General features: G+C 39.2%; 2 protein-coding genes across 3 annotated transcripts; one reads left to right on the top strand and one right to left on the bottom strand.

Annotated features, from left to right (window-relative positions):
• The first annotated feature begins 1,211 nt into the window (after positions 1-1,211).
• On the top strand, positions 1,212-5,742 carry LOC4341092 (G-type lectin S-receptor-like serine/threonine-protein kinase SD2-5). Of its 2 annotated transcripts, none has more exons than XM_015788174.3 (3): positions 1,212-1,413; positions 2,358-2,452; positions 2,898-5,742. In XM_015788174.3, exon 3 carries the CDS (start codon positions 2,901-2,903, stop codon positions 5,436-5,438), a length of 2,538 nt encoding a protein of 845 aa, XP_015643660.1. In that variant the 5' UTR covers positions 1,212-1,413; positions 2,358-2,452; positions 2,898-2,900; the 3' UTR covers positions 5,439-5,742. The 2 variants fall into 2 exon arrangements, with proteins under 2 accessions (XP_015643660.1, XP_015643661.1); XM_015788175.3 differs by having other exon boundaries at positions 2,146-2,452.
• A 506-nt stretch (positions 5,743-6,248) lies between these two features.
• Positions 6,249-10,018, bottom strand: LOC4341091 (paired amphipathic helix protein Sin3-like 4). Its single transcript, XM_015788176.3, has 4 exons — positions 9,835-10,018; positions 8,550-8,673; positions 6,744-6,824; positions 6,249-6,630 (listed from the first exon to the last, which is right to left on the bottom strand). Exons 2-4 carry the CDS (start codon positions 8,631-8,633, stop codon positions 6,448-6,450), a joined length of 348 nt encoding a protein of 115 aa, XP_015643662.1. The 5' UTR covers positions 8,634-8,673; positions 9,835-10,018; the 3' UTR covers positions 6,249-6,447.
• Between the last annotated feature and the right edge of the window lie 2,648 nt (positions 10,019-12,666).

The following is a 12,666-nucleotide window of genomic DNA, read 5'->3' as shown; positions in this document are numbered from 1 at the left end:
CCTTTCAAAATTCTACACCATGAGATCTCTGGTTCTATTTAGTGTCTGTATTGTATTTTTTTAAGTATGATATGATCTAAACGGTAAGGTAATAATAATAACTTTTACTACCTCCATTTTAAATTAGTAGTCGCTTTCACTTTTTTCTTATAACGTTTGACCATTCGTCTTATATAAAAAATTAGTGCAAATATAAAAATAGAGAAGTCATACTTAAAGTGCTTTTAATAATAAAGCAAATCATAAACAAAACAAATATTAATTCGAGTAAATTGCACCCACAGTATAACAACTTGATAGGTGGGTGCGATATAGTGCAAGAACTTGAGAATTGAACGTTCGAGTGCAACAACTTGACAAGTGGGCGCGTTTTAGTACAAGAACTTGACAATTTAGTATTTTAGTGCATCAACTAAGCTAAGCATATGCTAGGTGAGTTTTTCTCACGATATCAATATGCCATTACATAGCAATCATACGGATATTACCTTGTAATATTGAATTTTATCTTTAAGAATTATACTGCATATCCAATTTACAACCAATTACCTTTAAGAATTTTTGTTTTCTTCACATTCCTAAATCTCAACCGAAATATAATAATTTCTACATCTAGTTAATTGACTTTTAGTTATTAGTTATTAGAATAAAAATATAAATATGCTTATATGCAAATCCACGCTAGTATATTGTCAAAATAAGAACTTAAAAATTGAATATGTATAAAAAGTGCTCCAAATAATTAAGTTGTCGCATAACTTCTTATCTTATTGTATCAAAATCGTACGTATCTTACAAGTTGTTGCATTTATACAATCACTTATAAAATTTTTTAGCTAAACTGCACATACCTGCGAAGTTGATGCACTAGAATGCTCGTTTCTCAAGTTCTTGCACCAAATTGCACCCACCTACTAAGTTGATACATCATGGGTGTAATTTACTCTATTAATTCTATAATTTTTGAATAAGACGAAAGATTAAAAGTTAAAAAAAACTCAAAGCGACAAGTATTGTAGGACGGAGAAAGTATTTATTTTTACGCGTCTTGTAGTTAAGTACAGTATATTTTTAGGTAGAGGGATGAATAATCTCCCTGGTTGAGAGGTGGAGAGAGAAGGATGGTACCCATTGAAAAATGAAGAATTCCAATACCACTTGCAGGTAGGTTGTTGCTCGTTTTAATTCCTACTGCCCTCTTGCTGCTCACCAAACTGCTACTCTCTCCTCTCCCACCATTTCGTCACCCTGCCTCCTCCTGTCTCTGCCTCTGCTCGGCTAGTCTAGTGTACTACTCTATCTTCTCCTCCTCTCTTTCTCCTACCCAAATCCATCCACCCAACATCTTTTTTCTCAGCCGTCGTCTCATCTCGCCTTCGTAGCGTTGCGTCGCGCCGCGTCTACCCTTTCCAGGTGAGCCTCCCCGATTACATCGCTCGTTCTAGCTAGCTAGCTAGCTAGCTCCTGTGTTCTTGCTGTTTCTTTGTTTCTTTTTGCGTTTTTAATTTTCCTTTCTTGGATCTTTCTTTGCTAGCTCGTTTTGATTTGTGTGCTTCTGTATTTGTGTGTTTTGTGGGCGAAAGGGGGGCTTTCTTGGTTCTTGTTCCGGGCGATTGTTATTCTTGTTCTGGAGAATCGGATTACGAGTGTGCCTTGCAGTGGAGTTTTGTAATGTTAGGCTCCAATTGAGCAAGAAAAAGATGAGGTTCTTGTTAAATTCTAGGTTATCCAGCTCTTGTTTGGTTGGCTGGTCTGGAACTCTGAATTCCCTCTGTAGCTTTTTACTAGGTAATGGAATCCCCTTTGTAATGCAAAATGTAGATGCCTCTGCCATGGCTATGTTTTATCTTTAGATGTCCGGAATTCTCTTCTAAGGGAGCCTAAACACGGCAGTTCAGTTCAGATTAATTATGGGTCTGGGTTTGAAGAAAAGAATAAAGGGAGTGAAATAAAGAAACAAACAGGTCTGAATTTGTGACCCTGTTTAGCTGAAAGTGAAACTGAAAAGGGGAACAGAAAGGAAGAATTGACCATCGATTTAATGTTAGGTGTTACTGCATATGTGCAAGCAAAGATTGTTCTTTTGGCAGTGGATAATGCTCTGATGGTCTCTGGCCATGATCAAGTGGTTGTTTTTCTCTGCAGGATGTGGTTTACCTTTTGCTGTTGGTCAAAAGGAACTTGTGCCACCACTTTCTAGTTTGTTTGTTTTGACACTTGGTGCTGGCAATTCGGTTGCTCACGGGCTGATCAATTCCTTTTGCTGATTTCTTTTTGAGAGAAATCCCTTTTTCTTTTTCTTTTTTATATATATGCCTTTTTATCTTGCAACTCATTCATTTCTCATGTTTCTGAAGGTAACCTGGATAAGACGGTGGAGGAGCTATCAAATGTTTATAGAGGAGCTCAAGAAACCAATAGAAAGCTCTATCAGGAACTGTTCCCAATTCAGGTAGTATACTGGTTTCCGTTTACCAATTGTTTCTTGCTATCGATCGATATCATTAATCATCATATCTTGTTCAAGCCTTCTTGAAGGTTCAAACATCCTTGTAAATCTGAACTGAGACATCATCTTAGTCACTGTTGTTTGTCCAGCAGCCCACCTGCATGTTCACATGTAATCTGACACCACTAATTTGAACCTACTGTTACTGTCAGGCATTGAAAAAACCAGGCATCTCTGAATATCCTCTATTTGTAGCTATCATGAACAACCTGTTTGAGACCCCTCATAAGATTCTTGCATGCTTGCCAGTGCAATTTAGAATCAAGTTACTTAGCAAAATTTTCTGAATAAATTTTGTAGTATGCTCCTCAGCTATATTTATTCTGCCTATGGTCTGATATTTCTCTCCAAACAGAGCTTCTAACAATCTTCATTCTGTGCACTGCAGATTATGCAAATGTGTGGATGGTTACTGAAGGTTGTTCGTTGGGAAAACTTAAATTGTGTGCACATGGAAGCTCATGGCAATCGTCGCAGCAGTCCAACATACCTTGTTATGCTGTGGATGATTTCGGTAGCTAGCCTATTGATAACATGTCGTGGCAGTATCCAGAAGCAAGTTCTCTTTCCAGGGTTCACTGCCGCGCAAATGGATTACATTGATAACGATGGGATATTTCTGCTTTCTAATGGCTCTGTCTTTGGCTTTGGTTTTGTCACGAGCAATGTCTCAGACAACACGTTCTACATTCTTGCAGTGGTTCACATGGCCACTACTACCACAGTCTGGTCTGCCAATCCTAACTCTCCTGTCACCCATTCAGATGACTTTTTTTTCGACAAGGATGGCAATGCCTTCCTGCAGTCAGGAGGAGGCTCCAATGTATGGGCTGCCAATATCTCCGGGAAAGGGACTGCCACCTCTATGCAACTACTGGACTCTGGCAATCTTGTAGTGCTTGGGAAAGATGCCTCTTCTCCTCTCTGGCAAAGTTTCAGCCATCCGACAGACACTCTTCTGTCTGGTCAGAATTTCATCGAAGGGATGACGCTGATGAGCAAGTCCAACACAGTACAGAACATGACCTATACACTTCAGATCAAATCTGGGAACATGATGTTATACGCCGGCTTCGAGACACCTCAACCATACTGGTCTGCACAGCAGGATAGCAGGATAATTGTCAACAAGAACGGTGACAGCATCTACTCTGCAAACCTCAGTTCAGCTTCTTGGTCCTTCTATGATCAATCAGGGTCCCTTCTATCACAACTTGTCATCGCGCAAGAAAATGCCAATGCCACATTGTCTGCTGTCCTTGGTAGTGATGGATTGATAGCTTTCTATATGCTGCAGGGTGGAAATGGCAAGAGTAAATTCTCGATCACAGTTCCGGCAGACTCTTGTGACATGCCAGCCTACTGCAGTCCTTACACCATTTGCAGTAGTGGGACAGGTTGCCAATGCCCTTTGGCCCTCGGCTCGTTTGCAAACTGCAATCCTGGTGTTACATCAGCATGCAAATCGAACGAGGAGTTTCCGCTGGTTCAACTGGATAGTGGAGTTGGATATGTAGGCACTAACTTCTTCCCTCCTGCGGCTAAGACGAACCTTACGGGTTGTAAGAGTGCCTGTACAGGCAACTGCTCTTGTGTTGCTGTGTTCTTTGATCAATCTTCAGGCAATTGTTTCCTTTTCAACCAGATCGGAAGCTTGCAGCACAAAGGTGGGAATACAACTCGTTTCGCATCTTTTATCAAGGTATCAAGCAGAGGAAAAGGTGGGAGTGATAGTGGCAGTGGGAAGCACAATACCATTATTATTGTCATTATGCTCGGAACTTTGGCTATCATAGGCGTCCTTATTTATATTGGTTTCTGGATCTACAAGAGGAAGAGGCATCCTCCACCATCACAAGACGACGCTGGTTCATCGGAAGATGATGGATTTCTGCAAACAATATCCGGAGCACCAGTGCGGTTCACTTACAGGGAGCTCCAGGATGCGACAAGCAACTTCTGTAACAAGCTTGGTCAGGGAGGGTTTGGATCTGTGTATCTTGGTACACTCCCAGACGGCAGTCGTATTGCTGTGAAGAAGCTGGAGGGCATAGGCCAAGGAAAGAAAGAGTTCCGCTCTGAGGTAACGATCATTGGTAGTATCCACCACATCCATCTTGTCAAACTCCGAGGCTTTTGTACTGAGGGACCACACAGGCTTCTTGCCTACGAGTACATGGCGAATGGGTCGCTGGATAAGTGGATTTTCCATTCTAAAGAAGATGATCACCTGCTCGACTGGGATACAAGGTTTAACATTGCGCTTGGAACGGCAAAGGGATTGGCATACCTCCATCAGGACTGCGATTCGAAGATTGTACACTGTGACATTAAGCCTGAGAATGTTCTACTTGACGACAACTTCATCGCAAAGGTATCTGATTTTGGCCTTGCCAAGTTGATGACCAGGGAGCAGAGCCATGTTTTCACTACGCTCAGAGGCACGCGCGGGTACCTTGCACCTGAGTGGCTCACCAACTATGCCATCTCAGAGAAGAGTGATGTGTACAGCTACGGCATGGTTTTGCTTGAGATAATCGGTGGGAGGAAGAGCTACGATCCCTCGGAGATCTCCGAGAAGGCTCACTTCCCTTCCTTTGCATTCAAGAAGCTGGAGGAAGGCGATCTTCAGGACATCTTCGACGCCAAGCTGAAGTACAATGACAAGGATGGGCGGGTCGAGACCGCGATCAAGGTCGCGCTCTGGTGCATCCAGGATGATTTCTACCAGAGACCATCCATGTCAAAGGTTGTGCAGATGCTCGAAGGCGTCTGCGAGGTGCTCCAGCCACCGGTGTCGTCGCAGATCGGGTACAGGCTCTACGCAAACGCCTTCAAATCGAGCAGCGAGGAGGGGACTTCATCAGGGATGTCGGACTACAACAGTGATGCTCTGCTTTCAGCTGTGAGGCTTTCTGGTCCCAGATGATGTGAAGAATCCCATGTACAGTGCCTTGTCTAGTTAGGTTGCAAAGTGTGCAAATTTTGCTGTAGTTTCCAGTGTTTTGGTGATCATTTGCTTCACACTATTGTACATATCTTCTTGGTCATTTCTGGTGGTAGTTTATACATATCTTGCTGATTATTTATGGTGGTAGTTTATCGGTGCCATTCTTTTTTTGTTGCCCTTTTGCTTATACATAAGGTCTCCAAAACCTTTGACAATTACCTTTTGTAGTTATGTCTTGGTAAAAATAATAGGAAATGCAATGATACAAAAGCCTTTTTCATCAGACCTTTCAGTATCATTTTCAAGTCACAATTCTTGTAACCTTTTGTGTATTCAAGAGGTCATTGTTTCTGAAATTTGACATTAAAAAAATGGCATAACAATGGCACAGTGATCTGTAACTAGATCGGTCAACTCATGCAAGCGTAGTAGCACGTTCTGAACTGGATAGGCAGGATGGCCTCGTCGATTTATTAATGGTCTTTCCAGATTTTTCATCTACCTGCCATTGTTACAAATCAAAATTAGGCCTTTTTTTGTCATATCTAAACTTTTTATGAGAAACTTTCGTCCTAAATCAAAATGATCCCTAATCCTGTTTTAGATAAAGCACGTCACACTAAACTTGCTTACACTTTCGTCCTGGCTTCTTCGTATAGATAAAGGGTATCCTAGGGAATTGAATGAACTAGTAAGACCATACCGATCAAGTTCATCCTTCTTGGGCCCTATCTCATTCAGGCTATACATGCCCCCTCAACTTCATCATTTGCTGGGCAATTCATCTCATTTCCTGAATAGTGATTTTTCTTTTTCAGCAAGTCAAAACAATACTGTTTTTACCATGTATTGGCGCTCTTCCAAGCTAAGAGGCTACTTCCTTGCATCAGTACACGGAGATATCTCCAATATAAACAGCGAGACATCGCCACAAAGACGCTTTGGCTTTTAACAGAGATATCACATGACATTGCACGCTTGATCTTTTTCAGCTTGCAACTGGCTGTTGAAGAAGGAAGCACTTGAGGAGAATGCTTAGGACAAGGAGGGGCATTAGGAAGAAGAGCAGCCAGACTGAGCTGTGGCTATAAACTGTGCTTGGGGTAGGAAGGGGTCTGAACTTCGCTAGCTCTTCCAGCAGATCGTCGTGATCCCGGAAAAGAAGTGAAAGCTGCACTCGAAACAGAACGGATCAAAGTGATTGTGATTTATGATGGATTAAGAAGCTACAGATCTATGATGAAATTTCTCATGAGAGAAAGGGTGGGTTTTTAGTTCTGGTACCTCGCTGTAAGCTTCCAGAGGGATCTGCTCATTTCGACTGAGCACATCAAGCAGCGACAAGTACAACACATAATCACGAGCCTGCATAAACAACACAATTCAATAACAAGAATCACTGCAATATTCATTTCAGCAGAGACTGAGCAAACATTGTATCCCTTTAGTGGGTCAATAGCTTACTATAATATATAAAACAATTTTACTACAGGTTAATATGCTCAATATCATTCTAAATACTTTAGCTTTGGTTTTTTTTATTACTGTGCATTGCTGCTGTATCCCATATAGGAGTTACTGAGGAGATTCAATATTTATGTCTTGAAAAAGTAAAGAAATTTCCTAAATGTTCATGACTTCAATTTTTTAATAGTTCAGATATTTCGTTTCCCAACTTAAATCACAGATGTTCCAATCTGTTGTAATAACTATATTTGCCTTGGATTTTCTGTACTCCTTCCAGGAAAAGCATGGATCAGTAGTAGTACTAGCCTGCCTAGATCATGCTGACAGCTAACCAAGTGCAAAACGTTACAACCTAAAATGTGCCTCGTTCTTTTCTTCGACTCCAAACTACAACTTCCTCGTTTTCCTTTAGCTTTTCCGTTAGCACGCTTTTCAAATTGTTAATGGTGCATTTTCTACAAAAAATTTTATATAAAAGTTTCTTTTAAAAATCAAATAAACCCATTTTTCAAGTTGAGATAATCCAAGAAATGCCATTAACAAGCGTCCAAGTCCTAGAAATGCCATCGACAAGTGTGAGTTCCAAGAAATGCCATCGTACAAACGACTTTGTCCCAAAAATGACATCGCCGTTAGGGTTCCGTTCATTTTACGCCGTTAAATACACTGTTCATCTTATAGAACTTAACGGCGCGGAATGGATGGAACCCTAACGGCGATGGCATTTTTGGGACAAAGTCGTTTGTACAATACACTGTTCATCTTATAGAACTTAACGGCGCGGAATGAACGGAACCCTAACGGCGATGTCATTTTTGGGACAAAGTCGTTTGTACGATGGCATTTCTTGGAACTCACACTTGTCGATGGCATTTCTGGGATTTGAACGCTTGTCAATGGCATTTCTTGGATTATCTCTTTGAAGTTTGTAATAATTAATACTCAATTATTCATGTGCTAATGGTTTATCTCGTTTTACGTGCTGCTAAAAAGCTAAACCAAGTTGGAGAGTCAAACAGGCCTCTACATGCAAAACATTACAACCTAGAAAACAGAAAATGATAGTAAAGAGCTATCAGGACTAATGATACAACAATATAAGAAGATATATATCACAAAAATTAAATCACATGAAGGAACATATAGCACATGACCTATCATGCTAAAGGCAAGATAAAATATATAATTTGCCAATTTAATACTAGCTGGAAGGAAGGAGATGAAACAGCGAAACAAATAATGATTCTTTTGTCACAGGGGTAGGCTCAATCAGTTTCATCAAATATTTGTGCTTCAGATCCAAATCATCGAATGATTGCTGTCAACTTTTTCTTTTAAGAAATGGAAGCATCTCCGGTTTCAATTGATTGCTGACAACTAGCCAAGATAAACAGTTCACCTAATGATTGAAAATGAGTGAAAGGAAATTTCTTGCTATGCACTCCAGATGATGAACTGTCCATCACACTGAAGAGATTTTGGCAGATGTATTGACTATGAAACTGGTGTTTCTCCACCCATCTTACGGATTGCTGTAACTGTTATGACTTGTGAAAGAAATACAACATGTAATCTACAGAAATGAGTGAAAACTGGAGAAGGAATCTTGAAAAATTTTATCACCTTAACTTTCTTGACAAAGCAAAGAGATTCCTCAAATGTGACTGGTTCCCACTTAGACATGGAGCCCAGACAGCTCAACACCATACCCTGGATTCCCTTTAATGAGACATAATTTCCGTGCTTCCTGCATGGAATAGTTTGTTAAAGTGAAGTTTACAATGTGATACTGAAAGTGGACAATTTTAAAAACCATTACAGCTCCACAAAAAGCAAGTCATTTTTTTTATCGAAGATAAGAATTATTCATTTTAGAAAATATCATCCATAAGACTTCATCTCACAGAATTAAAATGGAATTTTATGAGATCGTAGCTTCTAATGGGAAAATAAGTCAGCAAAACAAGATGCCCAATAAGGATGGACAACCAAAAAGAAAAGGAAGTTCAATAGTTTAATTTACTATAGATTTTGAAGGAATTAGCACTAGCGAAATGACTGAATCCTCCCAAAAATTATCACCTCTAACACCAGGAGGAAGAAGAGAGGGTAGTTCCTCAACAAGTACACAATGGCAGAGGACAAAGCCTATGAACTAAAGGAGTGTTCTGAATAGTCAAAACTAACAATTTTGCTTTATGGAAGGACAAGACTGTTTCCTAACAAAAGGGGGACTCAATAGCCCAAGGGTGGGAAATCTCATAAATGTTTTGAAATTAAGATGCCTACGAATACAAAACTGATCCTGAAATTTTACCAAGAAACTGAAAGTTGCATCTGAATCAGCATGACGTGGATTTGCTATATGAAATTAAATGCTTTGAAATGGTTCAGACAGCTCAATTTTCCAACAGAGGTTGCATCGTTAAAGTCAAGATCATGTAGTAGGTGGAGAAGGAGCAGTTCAAACTAAGGGGTGACGAAATTGACAATAAAAAAAACCACAACTAAATTTAAGAAATGCCCAAATGGGTTCAGCCTTGGAGGGGGGGGGGTAATTCCACGAAACAAAGCTAGCTAGCTACAAATTACTACTCCACTACAAACAAGCACAAGAAGAAGAAGAAGTAAAAAAAGGGCTTGGCAATCTCGGGAACATCTCCGGCCAACCCCATCATCAGTCATCACACCCCCAACAAAAAGTACCATTTTTTCTGCAGCTTCTACGGCAAGTGAAAAATAGATAGTACAAACCAAGAGCGATACCTCTAAACCGGCTTACAATACCGCATCCCTCGACAAGACAGACACATTCCTTCAGGACTAGTAGTAAGCAGTAACAAAGAACTACACCTACATGGGTTCTTGAAAAAAAAAAGAAAAAGAAAAAAGAGGGATTTTTCCTCACCAGGCGAGCAGACGAGCTGTGCAGCGGAGGCGAGCAGCTTTCCTTCCCCCGTCAAGAACCTATCTTTGAGGCAGGATGGGAAAGGGAGGAGGAAGATTGGGCGGAGGAGGCAGGAGAAGAGAGTAGGGAGAATGGAAGGAAGCGGAGTGGGGGCGGAAACAAGGATGGAGACGTGCAGCCGGGCAAAACGCCGGAGGGTGGTTCACGGGGAAGAAAAGGATGTGTGACCGTCTTTTTGCATTTAAAAAACAACAACTAAAGAAGGAGGGATTGCCTGTCTGTCGTATGGTCAAACAAATTAATGATGTAGAAGTATAACTTTAAAAATTTTTCCTTTACATCCTATGGTCAGCGGAATTACCCAAAAAAAACATTCTTATGGGAGGAGATTATATAAAATCTTATTATGGTTTTTATGTGATGTAAAATTATAAGACGGGTAAAATTTGCTACTCCCTCCATTCTATATTAAGTTCTTTCCAAAATAAGTTTAGTTTTTGTTAAATTAGAGATTGTGAAAGTAGAAAAAAGTTGTATTGGGGGTAGTTAAAATAGGGGTATTATTGTTGTATTGGTATATGTAGAATGACTGAAAAATAACCTGACTTATTTTAGGACGGAGGAGAAGTTAACATTCCTACTCTACTTATTCATTTTAGTTGTTGGACACCACATAAGTTTATAGTATTTGGGTAGAGATATTATCAAAATATGTGGTTATTTGTTGTTGGACAATGCACTTGCTATTTTTATTATTATTTAGCTAAGAAGAAGAGAAATGGAAAGGTCTAAAATTTCCTTGGAACTTTTTGGGTTAAATTGAATTGTGTTAACCTTGGCGTATAGCCCCATAATGGTATACTTCATAATATAGCAACCTAAAACCTGATGGGACGTATTCTAGAACTATGAATCTGGGCAGGGGGTATGGTTGCTATACTCTAAAACGGAGGGAGTATTATTTAGCTAAGAAGAAGAGAAATGGAAAGGTCTAAAATGTCCTTGGAACTTTCTAGGTTAAATTGAATTGTGGTTATGTTTAGTTCCCTTCAAACTTCTAACTTTTCCATCACATCAAATGTTTGGATATATGCATGGAGCATTAGATATGGACGGAAAAAACCAATTGTATAGTTTGCATGTAAATTGCGAGACGAATCTTTTGAGCCTAATTACGCCATGATTTGACAATGTGTTGCTACAGTAAATATTTGCTAATAACGGATTAATTAGGCTTAATAGATTCGTCTCGCAATTTACAGGCGGAATCTGTAATTTGTTTTGTTATTAGTCTACATTTAATACTTCAAATGTGTGTCCGTATATGTAAATTTTTTTTTTGCCAAAACAACTAAACACGGCATGTGTTGACCTTGGCGTGTAGCTCCATAATGATATACTCCTCTATCCCAGAATATAGCAACCTAAAACCAGATGGAACGTTGAATCTGGACATCGGGTATGGCTCCTATATTCTAGGATGAAAGGAGTATTTATTTTTCACCAGAGAAACCATCATATGTAATTAAAAGAAATATTCCTGAAACGTTTACAATTGGGCAGGGCGATGTACGACAATCACAAAAATTAAATTGTTGCCCGCTCACAAATGAAAAACACAAGAAAAATGACAATATGCATTTCTTTTTTCAATGGCGCATCTATTTAAAACCAGAGATGTTATCTATTAAAAACATGAGGGAGTTTTTTTTATTGATTTCAAAACTATTATTGATATAGTTTTAAAACTGAAAGTGTACCTAGGCCCCTAATGATTTTAATGATTGATTACAACGCGATTAGAGAGGACTAACTTTTCTATTCAAGTAAATGTGAAGGTTGTTACATCCTCGACATGTTGTAAGGTGATGCATATCCCATTTGAATGCGATGTCACGATGCAATATGGCAATGATCAAATGGTATATTATAGAGTAAATTGCATCGCCGGTACATGAACTTGTCAGGTGGGTGCAATCTAGTGCACGAACTTGTAAAATGCTTATTTTAGTGCATGAACTTGTCTAGGTGCGTACGGAGGAAGCCGAAAAGGACACTACATGGCTAATTTAGGGGCTATTAGGATACTATGTAAACATATATGTGAGAAAGTTGCCATTAGACATACCTATTCAATAAAAATCAGAAAGATTAAAAAAACTTAGCACTGATATAAGGGTTAGAAACATATGAGATTCGTTATTTCCATTGTGAAGGATAAAGCTAAGACGAAATTTATAAATATTACATGTCTTATGCATACTCACTATACTATACGTATGCACGTCACATCCTAATCAACATCATAAATTAACATTGCCAAGTTATTTTGGTCCTCGTTCGCACGAACTAGACAAGTTCGTGTACTGAAATGAGCATTTTACAAGTTTATGTACTAAATTGCACCCACCTAATAAGTTTGTATACCATCAATGCAATTTACTCTATAGTGTATCTTTTACCTTACATTGAGTCATACGAAAGCCGTACTATTAAGGGGGTGATGCATAGACATATAAGGAGTGATGCGTGTGCTCAAAATCTATTTTTCTTGGAAGCATTTCTCTATTGGGTGTGTTTTGGAAATTTTCGAAAGTTTTTGAAAATACACAGAACCGATTTCAACCTTCTGGAAATTTTCAGAAGTTCCGAAAATGTCTACGAGCCAAATATGCTTCTGGAAATTTTTGGAAGTTTTCGAAAATATTTTTTGGAAGTTCCGAAAATCTACATAAGGTATTTGGGGTTCTGGATATTTTCAGAAATATCCAAAAAGAATTTTTGGAAGTTCCAAAAATGGGTGTTGACTTCGATTTTCTCAGATCTGGAATT

This window comes from Oryza sativa, chromosome 6, assembly GCF_034140825.1.
Source record: "Oryza sativa Japonica Group chromosome 6, ASM3414082v1".
Lineage (NCBI taxonomy): Eukaryota > Viridiplantae > Streptophyta > Magnoliopsida > Poales > Poaceae > Oryza > Oryza sativa.
This window is presented reverse-complemented; position numbering and strand designations above follow the sequence as displayed.